The 20,977-nt window shown below is 40.8% G+C and overlaps 1 protein-coding gene across 7 annotated transcripts in view; it reads left to right on the top strand.

Moving 5' to 3' along the window:
* Positions 1 to 20,977, top strand: part of RAP1GDS1 (Rap1 GTPase-GDP dissociation stimulator 1) — a 160,680-nt gene that overhangs the window by 34,670 nt on the left and 105,033 nt on the right. For 6 of the 7 annotated variants that reach the window (XM_073340755.1, XM_073340749.1, XM_073340753.1 and 3 more), the window contains exon 2: positions 12,945 to 13,055. In XM_073340755.1, coding sequence (XP_073196856.1) covers positions 12,945 to 13,055 — 111 coding nt within the window. The remainder of the gene's footprint in view (positions 1 to 12,944; positions 13,056 to 20,977) is intronic. The other variant, XM_073340750.1, reaches the window with a different exon arrangement.

A 20,977-nucleotide genomic window follows, 5' to 3' on the forward strand; every position in this document is an offset into this window, starting at 1 on the left:
CAACAATGTGGCATATTCTAATATTTGACCTTTCCAATCCAGGACTAAATGGAAAGAAAAAGGCTGCTAAAATTTGAAATAATTGCATTATGTGAACCACAGATTAAAGGGACCTGTTGATAGTATTTGGGGTTGGTATTTTTATTATCTTAGTTTTATTGCTTGATTTTGACTACATTAAAAGTCAAATTAACACAAAGAATTAGAGGAAAAGGCCTTCCCCAATTCATCATAGTCAAGTATCTTTATTCCCACTCATAAAAGAAGTCCATCATTTTCACTACTGTCTCTCTCCAGTCATCAATAGGAACTACCAAGTCAGTTCTACTTAAATACTCCTTGATTTGTGTCTGTGTCTTCTAATCCAGTGTTTTTCAAAGTTCGGGTCGCAACCCAGTATGCATGTCAGGCACTGGGTCGCTGTGGTCAGCACCGCCGACAGGGACATTTAAAGTCCCATCGGCGGTGCTGACCAGCTAAGGCAGGCTAGTGCCTTCCTGCTCTGACACTGCGCTGCGCCCCGGAAGCAGCCAGCAGTGGGTCCGGCTTCTAGGCAGGAGGGCCACGGGGCTCCATGTGCTTTCCCCGCCCCGAGCACTGGCTCTGCACCCAGTCAATGGGAGCTGGGGGGAGGAGGGAGAGGTGCGTGCGAGTGAGAGCCGTGCGGAGCTGCTTACGCACCTCCCCCTAAGAGCCGGACCTGCTGCTGGCTGCTTCCAGGACTCAGTGCAGACCGTGGTTCCAGGACAGACGGGAAGCCTGACTCTGCACCCAGGCTGTGCTGCTGATCAGGAGCCACCAGAAGTAAATCCATGCCCCAGCCCTGAGCACCTCTAAACCCAGAACCCCTTCATACACCCCAAACCTGTCATCCCCAGCCCCACCCCAGAGCCTGCACCCCCAGCCCAGAGCCCTGACCCCCTTCCATGCTGCACCGGGCCCCTGCCTCAGCCCTGAGCCCCCCTCACACCCAGAGCCCCTCCTGCACCCCAAACTCCTCATCCCCAGCCCCACCTCAGAGCCTGCACCCCCAGCCCAGAGCCCTGACCCCTCCCACACCCCAATCCCCTGCATCAGCCCAGAGCCCCCTCCCACACCCTGAACCCCTCATTCCTGGTCCCACCCCGCAGCCCTCACCCCCGCACCCCAACCCTCTGCCTCAGCCCTGAGCCCCTCCCACACCCCAAACTCCTCATCCCCAGCTCTGTTGGATCACGGGCATCAACAATTTTCTTCAACTGGGTCCCCCGAAAAAAAGTTTGAAAACCACTATTCTAATCCACTGTTCTTAAAATAGAGAGGGTACAAAGCCACAGTGGTAGAACTAATTAGTAGTAATATATGTATATATCATATGGAATAAAGCAAAACCAGAATTCTAGAACAAAGAGGAAATTCTGCAGCAAAAAAGATACACACACATAGCAACATTCCAGATTAACGGTGAATGTGCAGGTTTGGTTCTGTCTAGTTTTCTGTTTTGGTTTTGAACAGAAACTGACTATACAAATGTTAACATGTTTGGGGGTGGCTGAATAACAACCAAAATAATTAGACAGCTCACTGCTCAAATAGCAGTGAGCCATTGAATGTCATTATTTTGGGGTAATAAAGGTGAGGTTCTGTGGGTGATTAAGGTGTCAGAAGAACAGGTGCTGAACCAAACAGATAAATTAAAGAGGAACAAGTCACCAGGGCCAGACAGTATACATCTAAACATTCCGAAAGTATTTAGGAATGAAGTGGCTCAACTGCTAATGATAATATGCAATCTCATTAAAATTAGCTACTGGAGGACTAGAGCAAGCATTGTACCTACTTTAAAAACAAGTGCAAGGGGTAACCCTGCAATTATAATTCAATAAACTTTTCTTCATGCCCATCTAAGTTGGTTGAAATGGTAAGTAAAAATAGAACTATAAAACCACCTAGATGAACACGATATGACAGGGACAAACCAGCATGGTTTCTGTTGAAAAGTCGTCTCTCTGAAACAGACATCAGTGGGATTACTCATGTGCTTAAATTAAGCATGGATTTAAGTGCTTTGTTGGTTGGGGGCCAATATGCTCAGAACATTGCAGGGTCAAGCCCTTTAGAGAAGTGATGAATGAGAGGGACATGCAAGAGGAACACCAAATAACGAATGGTACGGTGAAGGTAAATTGGACATTTTTATTTGCCCTCTGGGACTTCCAATTAAACTGAAAAACAGCAAATTTAAAATTGATAAAAGGAAAGTTTTTACACAGTGCATAATTAACCTGTGGAAGTCGTTGCTGCCAAGGTACCATTACGTCCAAAAACCTAGTCAGATCAAAAAGGGATTAAAAACATTTATGTAGATAATGAGAGCATCCACACTTATATCAAATAGAATAAAAAAAATAAGAAATATAAGCTCTTCTGTTTCAGGGCATAAACTATCCACTCACTCCCTGAGGTTAGAAGGAAAATTCCCCTATTGTACATTAATCCCTAATTTTCAGACAACATTTTATTTATCTTCCTCTGAAGTATCTGGAGCTGTTAGTAAGAGACAGGATACTGGTTTAGATGGACCACTTTTCTGATCCATTATATCAGTTCTAATGTTCTTGAGTAGTCTGACCACAATGATATACTTTTTCTCAAAAACAACAGTGGTGAATCAATCCTGAATTTTCTATATAACTTGATTTGTATTGAGTTACTTGCAAGTAAAAATAAAAAACAGAGTCCATGCACAGAATTACATAATTCCCAAGAGAGAGAAGGCAGGTGATATCTTTTATTGGAACAACTTCTGTTGGTGAAAGAGACAAGCCTTCGAGCACACACAGAGCTCTTCTTCATGTCTGGGATAGGTATTCAGAATGTCACAGCTAAATACAAGGGAGGAACTGATAAGGAGTTATCACAAGATATCATTTAGAGTGAAGTGGGCAATTTACAATAATAGAATAAAGAAGAGTTAATAGGATACAGTTTGTTGTAATGAGCCATAAATCCAGTGTCTAAAGTCAATATTTTTTAGCGTCTAGCAGAATTATGAATGTAAGTTCCCAGGCTCGTCTTTTGAAGGTGTTGTGCAGGTTTCCTTTGAGGAGGAGGACTGAGAGGACACATATGGAGTGATCATTTTGTGAAAATAGTTTTTGTCTGTTATCATGTTTCTGTGTGAGTTGGAGAGTGTAGTGATTGCTTTCCCCTTCAAAAAACAAGCCTGAGAACTTACATTCGTAATTCTGTTAGACGCTAAAAATCATGGACTTAATAAAAACACTGGATCTTGAAAGGTGTGTTGTGGGGTGTATTTATCATCTTAGCAGTGGCACATATGTCTGCAGGTTTTGCACCTCTTATTATGGCAGTGGCTAGTGCTGCTTTGAGTTGATGTGTCCTGGTTTGTGGGGAGTTTGCTTCTGTTGATGAGCTTTCGAGGTTAGAGGATTGTTTGGAGACTAGAAGAGGCTGTTCAGGAAAAACTTATTCCAGGATGTGGTCCCCATCAAGTATGGGTTGTAATTGTTTAATGATTCTCCATGTGGGCTCCAGTGTGGGGTGGTAGGTGACAACTAGGGGTGTACGGTCAGAGGGCTTTTTTTTTCTTCCTGCATTGAAGCAGGTTCTCCCGACATATTTGGGGGTCCTGCTCCATGATGTGATCTATTTCGCTGGTGGAGTGTCCTTGTTTTGGTGAAGGCGTTTTAAAGTGCATTAAGGTGTATATCCTGGACTTTCTCCTTGGAACTTGTGGTATGTGAGTGCCTGATAACCGATTTCTTGTTAAAAACAACGAGGAGTCTTTGTGGCACCTTAGAGACTAACAAATTTATTTAGGCATAAGCTTTCGTGGGCTAAAACCCACTTCGTCAGATGAAAGCTTATGCCCAAATAAATTTGTTAGTCTCTAAGGTGCCAAAAAGACTCCTCATTGTTTTTGCTGATACAGACTAACATGGCTACCCCTCTGAAACCTGTCACCATGCAAGATTTCTTGGTGTGTTTGAGGTGGCAGCTAGACCTGTGAAGGTAAGTATGGCGATCTGTGGTTTTCTTATATACAGTTATCTGTAGGGTTGCACTGTTGAAGCCGATCATGGTGTCCAGGAAGTTCATGCCAGCGTGGGATGTTCTAGAGAGAGTTTGATCGATGGGTGATGGTGGTGGTTGAAGTTGTGGTGCACTCTCCTGCTAACAAAGCTAATGCCGCTCATGGGGCAAAAGTGCCGACAAAATACTGACAGAGAGCGTTGACACGCCTTGTCACTAAAAGCTGTGTAGTGTAGACAAGCCCCCAGGCCAGGTCTACACTATAAACTTATTTCAGTACAGCTACGTTGCTCAGGGGTGTGAAAAATCCACTCTCCCTCAGGGACATAGTTATACCAACCTAATGCCAGCAGTAAACGGTGCTATGTCGATGGGAGAACCTCTGCTATCAACATAGCTACTGCTTCTCTGGGAGGTGGATTAAGTATGCCGACCGGAGAAGCTGTCTCATTCTAGTGGCATCTTTACTAAAGCGCTGTACGTGAAGACAAGCCCTGAGTACATTCACCGGACCTGAAGAAGAGCTCTGTGAAAGCTCAAAAGCTTGTCTGTTTCACCAACAGAAGTTGGTCCAATAAAAGATATTACCTTGTCTCTCCAATATCCTGGTACCAGCATGGCTACAACACTGCAAACATTCGCAAAAAGAAAAGGAGGACTTGTGGCACCTTAGAGACTAACCAATTTATTTGAGCATAAGCTTTCGTGAGCTACAGCTCACTTCATCGGATGCATGCTGTGGAAAGTGTAGAAGATCTTTTTATACACACAAAGCATGAAAAAATACCAAACATTATTACCAAGCATGAGAAATGAAAAAAAGGCAAACGTTATTACCAAGGGCTAATCCCTTAAACATCTATTTCTTCATTTCCTAGCTGGCAGTACAGCTGTTTAACGTACACTGAATATATGGTTTACTACTTACTGGTTTGGTTTGTACCATCAGACAAACATCTTTAAAGTGGTCTTCTATGACATAACTTAAAGGAAAAACAGCCCCACTGCCTTTGATGTCCTACTGTTTCCTAAAACATGAATCACTGCATGTTGATAGGAAAGTCTAACCACCAAGCCTGCAAAAAGAGAAAAACTGGCTTGAGTCTCATTTCCATCTGATTTGGCTTCAGTACATGTGAGACTGCTGAAGTCTCACTGATTAATTTATGAATTTCTTATCACAGTTAGGTTACACTTAAGCAGACTGTAATAGACCCATTAACTTCAGCAATGTAGGGTACCAGCCAGGAAATACATGAAATGCATTAGAGATATGTTCAAACAGAGTATATCTTTGATTATTTTAATATTTAATATACAACAGTCACCACAATTACAAATAACTGGGGGCTTAACATATAAGGGAGAAATAACTCGGAAAGCTCGCTTGTAATAACAGAAAGTGCTGCCTTGATACGTTACTCCTAGCACTTAGTTTTAAAAGGAGATAAACATTTTTTTAAAAAGAGGCAGACCATATTTTTGAAGCAGGTTAGTTTCTGGAAAGAAGGCATGACATGTATAAAAACAAACTGTCATACCCCTAAAACAATATTAGGAATTAATGAAATTTCACTGTTACGGAATGGCAGATGCTGAACTGCTTTGAAACCACTTCATGCCCTGACTTTCTTTCTGGTTTGTGTGGGGCACCTGTGAGATCAAGGGATAAATGACAAGAATCTTCTTTATAAACAGAATCTGCAGCTTCATATGAAGATGTGCTAATGGCTGCTTCCTGAGTGCATAGGTAGGAAACTCAGTGTGTTTTTACGGCCCTTGACCATATATCAGAGATGGTCATCCGCTACCAAAGTTTAAAGGACAAAAGGGCAATTCAGCACAGAACAAATTAGTGACTGGTAATAGGAGTAGGTCAAAAAGCAAGATGTACTGAAATGGAGTGGGATATAATAGTGCTGATTTGTGTTTTTCAGTTTTTGAATATTTTCTCCATAATTGCCTAATTTCCAGTTTGCAACAGGAATCATTAATGCCAACCTGCTAAAATTAATTGGGTTTGCTGCAGAATTCAGGGCAGCCCCTCTTACTGACTGCTGGGGGAGAGGGTGGAGCAGTAGTGGGTGTGAGTGGAAAGCAAAGCAGGATACTGACTCTGGGAGCAAGTAGCTGTGGGTGGAGTCAGGAATGTGAAAGTTGGGTTTGCCATAAAGACAGCTCTTGGCATGTTCAACTTCCAGCCTTTTATCTTGAGGACATGAGGAGTGACAGCCTGTGAGATTCAGGGCTCAAGGTCCGGATGACTGTTCTAATTGCACGGGCAGCAATACTGGGGCTCGAGGTGAATATATATCCCTGAGAACGGTGTACCTCTGTCTTCAGGACCTGTCCTAGTTAGGTTTTTTTTACAAACAAAATAAAACAAAAAAGGTGGTTGGCACTGTTCTTTTGTAAACTGGGTGCCTGATGCACCTGCAGGCCAGCTCAGTCGATGAAATTGATGACAGGCTAGCTGAGCGCATATGTACCACAAGGACCAGCCCCTCACGGTTTATTGCATATTGCCCTCTTGCCCTGCCCTGCCCTCCTTGGCCCCACACGTCCTCCCAGCCAATACAAGCTTGCCTGCCCCATCAATTGCCAAAACTGTCCTGTGCACATTTCTCTGATATCTTACCACAACCATTCCCTATGCTGCCCTTTTCCAGGGGATAGCTGTCCTTATTTTCTTAGTGTGAGGATCTGTTCATCCTACTCAGGGCAAGCCCACTACAAACAAATAGAACTCCTCCTTGTGACAAACAGAATATCAGAGATGCAGGCAGGAAAACATGAGGACAGTTGATTATAGAAAAATAACAGGGTTTTTGCAGGAGAATATCTGCAGCTGCTTCCGTAAATGGCAGATTCCAAAGCCAGTACAGCCGCTGTAGAATTGCAGAATTCGGGTCCCTGCATAAAGGTAAGGTGGTTGGCCCTTTGGATAAAACCATCTTTTCTCGCTAAAATGTCTCCCTCATTGTGATTTGAAACCAGGCACTCAATTGACCTAGATCAATGTAAGGACTTTCAGTTCTCTGAACACAATTTTTGTCCTCCTAGGAAGGACCAAAAAGAGGGATAAAATCTCTAATACGATTTTAGACGTATTTATGTACTTCTGAGACTTGCAGAAGTGAAGCTGATTCTGTTTAAGAATTTAAATCCATTTAATAAGAGGCATGATTCTGTCTTTGGAAGAAAGAGATTTGCAGATCTATACTTTGGTCATCTTCGCATTGTTTTTTCTAAACGTTTCATGTAGGGAACCTTTTTGTCTGTAAATATGGCCTTTTGACGTTATGTCCTGAGAGCTGTGGTTCCTTCCTAATTCTCACTTTCTCTTTTGTGTGTGTTTGTGGGGTTGGGGTTGGGTAGGGGGAAGGACTGCTAAGAAAAAGTCTTCATTTTAGACCAGTGGACTTTTTACAGGAAATCAGATGATTGTATCCAGTATTTTAGACACTCTATTACATTGTACATACAGTTTCTTAGTAGTAATCTAATCTAATTTTGATGTGTTATTTACACGATACCTATCATTGTGGTATCTTAGCCTATCCAGTAGAAAGCACTTTCATCACATATTGCAATGTAGCCACATAAACACTTTTTTTAAAAATAAATCCATGTGATGTACTCTGATGCTTCCTGCAGCACCCAGGGCTGTGACTCACCTTGTTGCTACCTGCCTCCAGGGTGAGGGAGTCTTGCCTGTGCTGGCAGGGTGTTAGCTCCCTAACACAACCAGCCTGTCAGCCACTTAAGCACTCTCCTCTGGGCTATACAAGCCCTGCCTTTGCCCTGAACATTTACAGTAAATGCGTCCCAGCCCCGGAATCCCTCCAGCCCCGATCACTAGATATCCACAGAAATCCCAGATCCTCTTCCCAAAGGAAAAGTGTACCCCAGTTAACCAGTGTTATCTTAGCCCACCCAGCATTTGAGTTCAGTGATAAGTAAATTTCCCTTTCTTTTACTAAGAAAGAAAAGAGATTCAAACAGAATTAGGTGTGAGTGATAGAAACAGAATGTTACATGTAAAACAAAATCATAAGATATTAACTGGGGCATACACTTACCAGAAGTTACCTTTCCTATCCAATTAGAGAGATTCTCACCCCAAAGTTCAGTCTTTTGCAGCAGATGCTGGCCCCAAGGAGCCAGGACCATATCTTTCATGAAGCATCCCTGCTCATCAAGGTGCCTCCTCAATGAATGGGTACAGAGTCTTTCTCCACCCTCCATACTAAATTGGTCTTTTGTCTTTATTCACAGACAGGGCTATCCCTTTGCTGTCCAATCATTTCTTTTCACTGCCAGGTGGTTTTGATGTTTATAGTTTATTTTTGATGATTTTCCATTGATTTTTCTGGGTTGTTGCAACAATGAACAATTGAGCAATTAGATAATTGGCTAGCCGGGGAGAAGTGACAGCTCTCTCACACTTGAATGGGCCATTACAGAGACACATGGTTCTCTGGTGACTCGTTTTCACTCTAAGACCAGAAGGGCATAATTGTCAATACATTTATATTATTCCTTAAATATTATCTGTACACACATCAATGATTATGAGAATCAGTAAGTTCCAAGCTTTCAGTGAAGACCTCACACGCTAATCTTTAGGGATAAATACCATGAAAAGGGTGAATTAGGTGTAGTAAGTTTGTCAATTGTGTGATAGGCGAACCCTTTGCCAGTTGACAACAATTTGCCACTGTGTCACATTTACCAATCCGCACTTTAAAGACAAAAGCCAACGTTTTCAGAAGCATGTGTCTAAAGTCAGATACCAAAGGACCCATAGGCTAATTTTCAGTAGTGTTGAGCACCCTCAACTTCCACTGAAGTCAGAGAGAGCTGCGGGTGCTCAGCATTGCTGAAAATTAGGCTGCTTGTGTTTAAGTCCTTAAATATTGATTCAGATGCTAACTTTGGGTACCCAGATTTGAAAATTTTTGCCAAAATGCATAATTTCTATATATAATTGTCTTGATAATGAAGTATATGAAACAGCAAACCACATGAAAATCTACTTACTTTGTCTCTTACTCCTCTGTCTTTAAATTACATCAGAAATGAACTGAGGCAGAATCCTTCCTTCCCTTTCCAATTTTTCTTCTTCATTTACCTGGGTATAACAGGAACAAGCAGCAACATTTTCCTAGTCCCACAAGGTCCAATGCTCCAGTTCTTCAATGCATTGTAGTGCATAGTGCAGAAAGCATAAAAATGTCTCTGAAACTAAGCACTTTTGAGGTGTGGGGGATATTTCATTGCTTTCAGATGTGCTTGGAATCCCCTTTTAATGCTCCCTGAGGTATCAGAGCATATTTTTATAAAGACAGGGTTGTTTTACATGTTTAATTGCATAGTGGTTAGTTTATTTATTTCCCTCCCCCCAGACTCTAACAACTCCAGTGTCTTTTCTACTTACAAAAACTTCTAGAACTAGAGCTGGTTAAACATGTCAAATTCTGAACAATTGAGAGGAATAAAAGACACTTTCTGTGAAATATTTTCACATTTTTTGACCAGCTCTATCTAGAATACAAATATTTTTGCCCTCCACAGTTTTCTACTTATATGACTTGCAAATTATGAGATGACTGACATTTATTTATAATGTCTTTATATTTATACAAAGAATAAAAAGAGTTGTCTAATTAATGCTCTAGGCGTCCTTGCCACAAACTACAAAACCAAATAAAATTAAACTGTCTGCAAAACACCAGACTCCCTTCCCCCACCCACAAATCTGACTGATCTTTATAACTGAAGATTCCTTGAGATGCGCAGTATCTGAACCAGAATTTTGACGAGGCAGAATCCCTCCTACTTGCCTCATTATGTTTAAGGAGGACCATGTAGCAGGGACTCAAGATTATTATTAGAAGCAGCCTGAAATATACTGTCAAGGGAAGATAGTGTTTTGCAATTGATTCTCCTTTGAATGGAGGGGATTGCAGATTGTATTTGTTCCTACTCTATATCAGTGATGAAAAGGTGACTCTCGTGGTAAAGTGAAGTAGGTTGGTTGCTTAAAGTAAATTTTCAAGAAGAGACTGTGGACATTTGTATCCAATAAAGAGCAAAATATGTGCAATTCATTAAATACTATTGGGGCACTATCTCTATGGGAAGTTGGTTATCCAGCTAGCTTCTTTTGCAAGTTTATGCACACTTCATGCTGTTTTTCTCTTCAGTGTAGCCAGTTGCTGGGTACAGTTAGAGAAGGGATAGATTCTGATCTCAGCTGTGTGTGCAATTTGATTGTTACTTGAGACTAGTGTAACTGAGATCAAAATCTATCCTGGAGGGTGTTGTCAGCAGTGAAAGTGGAGTGTGTGGTTTGTGTGTGTGGTTTGTTTGTTTGGGGTTTTTTTGGTTGGTTAATTGATCATTTTACAGTCTACTTAATCGGAGCTTTAAACTCTACTTGCTCATGGGAAGCAGGAGGCCATCAATTTCTGCAGAATCGAAGTTTTCATTTTATATATATTTAACCCTTAGGGACATAAAGATAACTTTCCAAACATGAACCAAATATAGCTGATGCACTACCCTCTTCCAAAGTCTACAGGTAGAAAACTCCAGTGCCACAGTTGCTGCTCACAGCTTTTACATTTGCAGCAGGTAGAAAGCTGGGGGATGGGTACAGTAGCTGAGAGACATCCCCAATTCCCATTGGAGGTTCTGGGGTGGGAGAGAACCAGTGAGAGAGAGAGCACTCCTATCTTCAAGCAGTGTGGGGAGGTTTAAGTGTAAAGCTTCAAATTTATCAGGCACCTTCTAGAGGGAGACCTCTATAAAATATGAAGCCCCTGAGCGGAGTCCAGGAGTGGCACCCAGTTACCAGTTTCAGCAGCCTCCTCTTTTCCCAGCTGCGCAGAAACTGGGATGGAGGCAGGCTTTTGACTTAGGTGTTGCCTCCAGACAGTGGGACTCCCAGTTTTTGTATCTATGTCTAGTAGATTTAGTCCTCTCACTCTAAGTTGCTGAAGTTTCCAAGCTGTGTGTGTCAATATCTGGATGGGCTGTGAGTAGGTGCCTGTAGGTAGGTGGGAGAGAGGAGATGCATTAAAAAACAGAACCACAGTATAGAGAGAAATTTGCAGGGAGGTGGGAAAAGAAAGAGAAAATGGATAGGAGGAGGTAGAGAACACAATGTTAGGATGTAGTAAGAACAGCAGATCAAATATTACTCTGTGAAAGTATCTTTTGATACTGGTCACTGAACAGTTTATCTAATAAATACATTTTTTTTGTGGTTGTGAGTGAGCCAGCTGCCTACAAGCACCTCACCCCCTCCATGGCCTGACATCATTCTTCAGGCACTTCAGTTTCCCTCTTCTTCAGCTCAAGGCTCCTTAAACTATCCTTAAATCAAACGATCAGATGAGCTCTTCCCTGGTTCATCAACACCTCACCGTGGGGGGTTAGTTTATTAACATCAAACCATTCCCAAAATAAAGTTTTCAGAATCCCCCTCAAGTCCATACTTCCAGTCTTTCCCACAGGTGGGCTCCCAAGCCTTCCCTGACTGAAGTTTTTCCCAAAAAAACTCAGGGTTCCTTGTGGCACTTACTTTCCCCAAAAGTATCTCACTCCCTCTTACTCTTCCTGAGCGTGCCCCTCTCTCTGTAACTTTCTGCTGCTCTTTATAGAGGAATCAGCTCCTCCATCCCCAGCTGGTTCTATTAATATAACCCCACACTCCATCCCAGATGTTGTAGGTGGGGCTAATTGGACAGGCCTGGCTAGGTCGTCACCTACTACACACCTTTCCTGCCTTGAAACCTTGCTTGGCTCCTAGATAAGTTCTACAATGTTTGTTTCTTCTTTTGCCCCTTGCTAGTCTGTTGTTCAAGCGTGAATGTTGGGGGGTGGAGGGGGAGGTAGGACAAAGCAGCTGTACCACACTGTACCTCATGATTCAGGTCAGGACCGTTAGAGTGGAGAATTGTAGAGAACTACACAGTTTTTAATATTACTTATTTTGAGTAACTATCTCTGATTGCTTATTGAGTTGGCATGGAAACTGAAGTACCACTCATGTTTTTTAAAAGGATAGTCCATTCAGACTGAGGTTAGTCATCAGCTGGCAAAGTGAAAAGACTTATATTGCAGCTGTTAACACTTATACCTTGCCTCTGAATAAACAGAATACTTGAGATGCTAGCACTGGTAGTCTCAATCACTTCTATGAGAATAAGTGTTCCTCCACAGAAAACACTGTGTGTTTTGGGGGAAAATGTTATTTCATAATCTGACATAGACCGTAGGACTCGTTTCCAGAAGCTTCCTTATGGATCAGTTGAATGCAAATAGTTACAGTTTGTGTAATCAACACACACAGTGCTTATGCTATTTGATAATGTCCTTCTTGAAAAAGGCTTTTAGCCTAGCCCTTGTTTTTAACTGGGGCTTTGCGTGTGCACAATCAAGATGGAACCCTCTGGTATATGCAGAGAAAATGGCATCTGCAATTACTTTTTCTCTCCTCTGCCCCTCCCCTCTCTTGTGAATGAAAACATTCAAGAGGAGTTCACTTTCATGATTTTCTTTTTCTAAGAAGCAAAATGGAAGCAGAGATACTGCTGCTGGTTTTCCAAACTAGCTAAACTGAGGGGATACTGATGTTAAAAAAGTTGTTCAGTGACATTTTATAAATGTGGCATCTCATTCTCAGACGCAGAATGGAAAATGTATATTTAAATTAAGAAAAGCTTGATTTTATCCAAAACCTTTGACTCTAGGCTTCTCTAAATCCTCAGCACACAGACACAGCTTCCTTCCTTGTTAAAATAGGAGCCCTTTACTTTAGGGTAACTACTTGTGTTCTAAGCATATTAGCTATCAGATCGAGGAGGGCACTAATATTTCTCTTCTTCATGTTAATCAAGCAGATAATCTAAGTGACGCCTTGAAGAAGCTGAAGATAACAGCCATTGACAACACACCAGATAGCTTGGATGGATGCTTGGATTGCCTGCTTCAAGCCCTGGCTCAAAACAGTAAGTTTTATTGTTCCTTCAAATTTTGCGCCATATGATCAGATCAGTAAATGATGGAGGTAGTACTGTGATGTGAAACAATGCAAGTAACGCAATCAATAGAATTGCTGGATTGGCTGTTCTATTAAAAAGAAAGTCCCATATAACTTGTGTGAGAATCAGACAGTAACAAAAAGATAAAGAAAATTATGTCCATGGACATTCACAACAGGCATAGCACAGAGCTAGTCCCTGGCATGTGGAGTAAGTTACTTTTCCAATTGAAGTCTACATTCGGAGAGCAAAGGGCAAGGTATTTCTCTTTTAGGTCAAAACCTTGTGCTTGAGTGTAGCATGAGCATGGCATTCAGCACTTTCAGTTACTCTGAGTAAAGGTGGCACAGGTTGCCAATCCAACCATATAGCCCATTATTTTCCTTACGTGTCTGATCACACATTCATTTCCACAATGTTTCCATTAGAAGGGAAAGATTGGCTTTCTAAGTACAGTGCAATCTTAAGCATACTGGATGATGACAGAACTAACATTGTCAAGAAGAAAATGAGATGGCTTTTGTTCCCGAAGCTCTACAGGGTCCTGTTCCACAAACAGAAAGGTTATAGGGAAAATAGAGACAGCGGGTTATAGGGAAAATAGAGACAGAGATTTTCCATCTCTAACTTTCTGATCATGGGACGCTGGCAGAAGATGTGGAAGAAAGACCTATACAAGGTTTCAACTTCACATACTTCGTTAGGGCCAATATAAATAATTTGATTACATGTATTAGGTAAAATGAAGCTTCTGATTAGAATTTTTCTTTTTTTAATTTTTAAACAAAATAAACCTCTTCTATATCTGATCTCTGTAACATATCAATACTCTTCTCAAAAGCCCATATTAATCAGCTGATCTGATTTCTCTTCCAAGATGCCATTCTACAAGTCATAATTTCATGGCTGTGTAAGTGTAAGATATTTTGTGAAATTTTAACACTAGAAGCTAAACACTGCTCGTGATGCCTTATGGCTTATAACAATGTCTGCCATTCAAGAGGTAACATTGGTGCATTTTTTTCATCTTGAGTAGTTCACAGGGAGATCTTAGCCAGGAAAGTGTCAGGCGTGGGTTTTTGTTGTTGTTTGTTTTTCATCAAACTTCTCTTCAAGGAAGAGAATCCATGCTGTTCTAGAGTTCTTTGTAAGGTATCTGCAACATTTACCACCATTGAACACCTTCATGTTTAAAGAGTATGGGATAGGAAGAAGAGTTTGTGATATGAAAACATCCAAGGGCTTGGAGTTAAATGAATTGTGTACCATTACCTGTGGGGGTCCATAAGTAAATCCTAGTACCCAGCTGGTAGGTGCAAAATGGTTCAGGCTGTAGATTTTGACCACTCCACAACACATCGATATTTCCTCTCAACCAGACAACCCCAGTGCTCTTTGTTTTGCCTCAGCCTGGTGCCCAGCTTCTCCTCTCAACTACCTTCTCTTCTTCTGGTCACATTCCTCTCAAGCTGGAGGGGCAGATGGAACCATTCTGAGCAGTATCTTTTGTATAGTTTACAAAATTTTACTCTAACTCCCCTCAGTTTATGAGGGCTCTTTGTGTATGGGTGCAGGTATAGATTATGAAGATAATACATGGTGATGGAGATAAATTATATGCAAATGGCTCTAATAAATTGCAGAGGGCTAAGGTAGAATTTAAGGGTCACTGCAACATGGGGACTCTGTCTGTTAGCTCCCCCTTACACTGCTGCACTCAATTCGGTGTTGGTCAAGTCCTTATTATGACCCAGCCTCTGTCCCCTTCAGGGTAATGGAGAGATGGAAGCCCCATAGTGCTAGTGGAAGCTAGACAACCCTAGGTCTCCTGGGTTTTGAGCCGCCTTCTCCAAAGCCCAGCCCCAGCCTCTCCACTGGGTTGTTCGGAACAGCCCAAACCAATCCTTCTCAGTCCCTTGTTGCAGCCCGTTCCACTTCCTACCTCTCCTCCTCTGTGGGCTTCCCCAGCCTCTTGCCTTGCTTCTCCCATTTTGGCTTCTGAGGCAGCTTCTCATCAGTCTGCTGGTGTGATCCTGTCCAACAGCTTCCTTTCCCCTCTTTCTTTCCCTCTGAGGTCTGTAGTCTTTTATGGTGCCCAGAGGCTTCCCTGCCTAATTAACTGAATCCCAATTACTCAGTGAGGTAACTACTCCCAGGTGAATCTAAGCTGCCTCATTTCCCCTTGTGGAGCCTGTCAGAGGTAGGCTGGGCCCCAGACCCTTTCAGAGGGCCATCTTCCTTCTGACAGTCACTTAAAGATTCTGGACTACAGTCACATTTTGACCCTAAACATTAGTAAATACAAATATTTAAGTAGCTTACTTTGTCTCTCTTCCTCTTTTTCCTCTTTCTGTTGTGTTATTCTAGTTTTTCTTACCTGATGCTGTATGTAGTATCTCTTCTTCAGTGTCTGCTTTCCTTCAATATATTTTTTTCTGTCCTCCCGCCTCCCTCTTATTTCTTTTCTTTAATTTCTTCAGATCTTCTTCTTACTTGTTTCCTCTGTATTCCCCCTGCTTCACACTGTCTTCATCTCTTATATCACTTGGGGCTTGTCTACACTTAACATGCTTCAGCGGTGCAGCTGCACCAATGTCGCTGAGCTGCTGTAGCATTTCAGTGCAGATACTACCTATGCCAACGGGATAGCTTCTCCTGTCAGCATAGGTAATCCACCTCTCCAAGAGGCGGTAGCTATGTTCCATCGACATAGCGCAGTCTACACCAGGAGTTAGGTTGGTACAACTGCGTCTCTCGGGGTGTGGATTTTCCACACTCCTAAGCGACATAGTTATACCAACATAGGTTGCTAGTGTAGACCAAGCCTCTCACACAGAGGCACTGCTTGCCAACACACACACACACACGGCCCACCACTTCTCACCTAACTGTTCTAGAAGGAAGAGGAGAATTAATCCCCTGTGTCCATTCAATCCTTCTTCTCTCTGCTGAAACAGCAAACTCGGTTGCCAGGAAATTAGTGCCAGTTATGGATATTTTCCCAGGGGAACCAACAAACACCCAACGGCCTTCAGATTATATCTTCCAATCCTGGGCTGGATTTGAACCAGCCACTAGGAGAAGAAGGTCACTGTACCTCATTTCTAATTCCTCAAGCCATCCAACTCCCTGAGTGTACACTGAATGTTTCTGAAAGAAAAATCACTGGATAGGTTTTAAGATTACATCATTAAAAGACAGAATAATGTTTTCCTTTTCAAAAAACCTAATATCACCCTTAATGAAATATGAAGAGTAATATAACCCATCCTGGTATCTTGGTATATTACTGAGAAACACTCAGAAATTCTAGGAATTCTTCAAATTCTCAAAACCTTACTTCAAAGCATATATGAGATAACAAGCTGCCCATCCTAATAAAGAAAAAGGTTCCAGTTTAGAATAATTACTCTGTTTTAGTGTAATTAATTTTCTAACTTGACAGTACCCCAAAGGAGCTGATAAGTTCCATTAATTTGGAAATGGAGAATTATGGGTTTGTGACACAAAGATTAATGCTTCCAACCATAAAGTGGTTTATGTGCCACTCTGTTTATAGTTATACCTGTGATGTGTGGAGAAAAGTATCTTTGCCAATGGCTAAGTATCAAAAGCATACAAGATATTCTTGCCTAGTCCAAAAGGATGTTATAAAATTTCCCATTGTATAGAGATCATCTCAGTGGAGGCCTTAAAGATACTATACATAACACTAATCCATTTTAGGTTGGAAGAAAGCAAAACCAAAATAACATAAGAGTTTGAATGTAAAATCAAACAGCAGTTTAGCAACAATGGAGAAAGCTTTCAAAAAAGACTGTGTCATTGAAAGACCATTGGACTTAGGTTCCTAAGTACCTAAATCAGTTCTGAAAATGTGGTGTAGGCACCTAAGACATTTGGGCGCTGTTGAAAAATTGACCAAATGTCAATAAAAACAATTTCTGATTTGCTTTAAACTGTGAGAAGCAACATACATTTTAAAAAAAAATCCTCTTAAATTATTTGCTGGGTTGCATCTGTTAATAGGTTTGGTCTAACAGATTGCTGTAAGAGATCAAGTTTCCTAAATTTGCAGCCAGTGGTCAGTTATTAATGATCTAGTAATATATTATGACCATCCTTCTCCCTTGACCCTATGTCTTCTAAACTTCCTCTCCAATTCAATGTCCTTCCAGGTCATCTTGGTGTATAGATTATTTGTGCAGGCGGAATGTGTGTCAAAGAGATGAGAGTGCCAGTGGTGATTAAAGTATTCACAGGCTCAGTAATTGCTGTGTAAAGAGTTTTTAAAGCTGACTGTTGTGGAGGATAAAAAAATCTCTTCCAGTGGGACAGTCTGGTGGAACGCAGGCAGCTGCCACCTAGAAAGCGGTTTGAAAATGGGACTGTTTTCATTATCAAAATGTACAGTGCCTAACAGCAGACCCCTGATCCCAGACTGTGGCCTCTAGGTACTACTACAATACAATTAATTTCTTTGTAGAGGAATTTTCTTTCTTCAAGAATAAGACTGATTGGACTTGTACTGGAGTAGATGTAAATGTGGGGCCAGATCTATGTCTAGAAGAGTCAAATCCCATGGGCCTGATTCCCCACTACCTGGTGCTTTGGGTAGTCATTTATACCGGTGCAAAGTGGATGTAAAATGCTGCCATTCTCATTTAGTGAGTGCTTTACACCCATTTTACAACTGCCCTTGCTCGGCAAGTCTCCCTCATCTCCCTGCCAGCTCATTACCTCCTGTCTCCTTCTAATGCTTTCTGTACCCAAAAAATCTTCCTGAGGAAGTCTCACTCTTCCCTGACCTCTAGGAATCTTCCAGGGAACAGCAGAAGGGGGTACTACTAGTAGAGGCAGAAGTGAAATGCCAAAAATATTGTTTAATACAATCTGAACACGCAAAAAGTACAAAATTAAACAGAGGGAAAAGGTGGTTGAGGGAAACTCTTTTCTTGGACTAACTTCTGTTAGTAAGAGAGGAGAGCTCTGTGTAAGCTCAAAAGCTTGTTTCTCTCAGCAATAGAAGTTGGTCCAATAAAAGATATTACCTCACCCACCGTGTCTCTTTAATATCCTGGGACTGACACGGCTACAACAACACTGCACACAATAATGGCAGATCTGACAGGAGTGCCAGTGCATTGTTGTGCTCACTGCTTTTGGGACTTGACAGCTATGTGCATGTGTCCCACAAACAGACACATGAACACAATCTCAAGAGTTGCCCTGCTGGTGGAGAAGGGGAGAAAGAGAGACTGAAGCAAGTAAGGTATATCTTAAAAACTATTAAAGGTTATTAAAATAAAGCTCCAGAATAAAACTGTGGAAAGGAACAAAAAGAGTACGTATATCTTAAGCTAAAACAAGTAGGCAGTGTCTCTCTTTAAATACTAAAACTTAGACAGCAAACAAATTTAAGGATGGAATAATAGCAAATTTTGTGTACCATTAACATAAGTAGTAAGTTCCATTGTTTCATTAGTGCTTCTCTCACAGGCATAGCAGAAGGAACATTTTACCTTAATAGACAATAACTGGAATGCATTAGTGTCCTCATATAAGGTCACTGATAAAACAAGAGAATATGGCCTAGTTGGGTGAGAGGAGAGGGAAGTTCCATTCTCCTCACAGAGCAGAATTGAAGTAGGTTCAAGTCAAACATCTCATCTGAGATCTAAAAATGTGATCCTCTATTTTGTGAAGGAAAGGTTTTGATACTACATCTTCATTTTAGGTCATTTTTCTTTTTATCTAGATATTTACTTATGCTTTAAAATCATGATACCAAGTCCTTGCCTGAAGCAGGAAGTGCAGTTGGAGAACTAGTGAGCTGTACTGCAACAATATACTGTGCTTAAATAGCTCTCAGATTTGTCACATTTGGAAGCCATAGATTTCAAACTGTATCCTGGTTAAAATCTATTTTAAAGGATTAAACCTTTCCAGACCATATCATGATTTTTTTTTTTTTTTGGAAGTTTAGAGGAAATTTTCCAGTACTGCTCCAAAGTCTGCTCATGTTGTACAGACTGTCCCCAGAGAATAAGGCCATAATGACAGTTTCACAGCTAGTCTGTTCTTTTGAAGGTGGAATTAAATAATGTCTAGGTAGGTAGTTCAGAATATGGCTTACATAGGAAAAGTCCTATCTCATCTCCATCTAGCAAGGTCAGAGGTTTAAACAAAAATATCAATGTTTGTGCCAAAGGAGCGAGCCCCTGAATGTAAAAGGTTAGATTCGTTTCTCAATTTAGTAGTTGTATAATACATAGGAGCCTATAACAGGCTTATATAAATGAAAATTAAACTGCTATAATAGTTCAGTAATACTATGTGGCGTAGAAAGAGTCATTTTTAATGGTTGGAGGCCGAGTAATTTTATTTTTAAAACGACTAAAAATATTTAGTTTTGAGAAACAGCAAATGGGAGGCAACTCTTATTAATTGTTCCTTGTACTGCCAACTCAGAGATGTGACTCCCATTATTTTAGCTACATACCTTAAGGGAAACTCTGATTACAGCCAAGCAAAATAATCATAGTTATTAACACTGGCTATTTTATTATTAAAGAAAGGAAAATAAAACCTCAAACAAAACAATACAGCACAAACAATAAACTGGTTATGTCTGTTTCAATCTCTTCTGTATGCCTCTCTGTAGAGACCTTTTAGCAGAGATTACACCTTTGAGAGTGGGCTGCATCTGGGGACTTTTCTTTAGTAAGTGAGTATATTTAGGCTTGACAGAATTCAATTTTTATTTTTTTTTTATAATTTTGATGGATGAGATCAATGTTTATTTTTAAGTTTTTTATTTTTATCACTTTAAATTTTCATAGCTGTGAGAAATTATGGCGTGGTCAGGCAATAGCGGGGAGTCAGACAACAATTATGTAAGGACAGTAGACATTGAAATTCAAAAAGTTAAAACATTAGAATTTAAAACACAAATTGTCAGTTGCACATGTCAAAATATACAATGTAAGTATCCTAAATCAAGCTCTAAGTTCTCAAGCAGGAATTTTCTGTCTTTGCCTATCTGTAAATTTTGCTGATCGCAGATAAAAATATCTTTTCATTGGGTTGTGTGTGTACCATGAAATTGATATTTACTAATGTTTATGGATAAATCTAATTCTTCTAAGCCTAAGTATATTGCCTCTGAAATTTATTGTGAGCCCAATTTAGTATCTCATAGATACTTAAGCTGTTGATAATCGGGCAACAGAACTTGTTAAAGGGAAGATGGCTCCTGTTGGTTATTATTAATAATCAAGCAGTTTATAACTGGGCAAAGTAAGCAATCTAGCTAAATCCTATGAAATGGAAAAAAATATTGAAATAGAAGAAGCCATTTAAGGAGCTTTCTTAAGTCAGGTCAATTACAAATATTAGGAATCTTAAATCCAATTAAATCCCACTACTTTGCTGTTTACCAGTGTTTAGCCCCATCTCCTTTTCAAGAATACATGGTCTAACCATTGGTAATTAACAGGAGAAACTGTCATCTTAAAAACAACAGGATTTCCATATCCCAGTGAAATCGTTACTAGAGTTTAAATCTAATCCTTGTCCGTGTCTTAGTTAACTTCTCTCACCAATCCATTTTGAAGTCTTGGGGTGGTTTCCTTTGGCTGGTTTTTTCTTGAGTCTTCTCTGTTTTTCTTATCTGTCTGTGGCAGCCTGCTTGAAAAGTTTGACAGGATAAGCTGATGAGTGCTTGCTGTTAGGCAGAGTAGCAGAGGGTGTGTGAATGGGAGGGATGCTCACTTCTGAGGGTTTTTTTATATTCTTCTCTTTCCTATTTCCATGAAATGATTAGAAAAAACACTGATTTTGGGCTTGTTTAGATTCAGATTGGCTTAGTACCTCCATTGGTTGTCCTT

Source organism: Lepidochelys kempii, chromosome 4, assembly GCF_965140265.1.
Source record: "Lepidochelys kempii isolate rLepKem1 chromosome 4, rLepKem1.hap2, whole genome shotgun sequence".
Taxonomy (NCBI): domain Eukaryota; kingdom Metazoa; phylum Chordata; order Testudines; family Cheloniidae; genus Lepidochelys; species Lepidochelys kempii.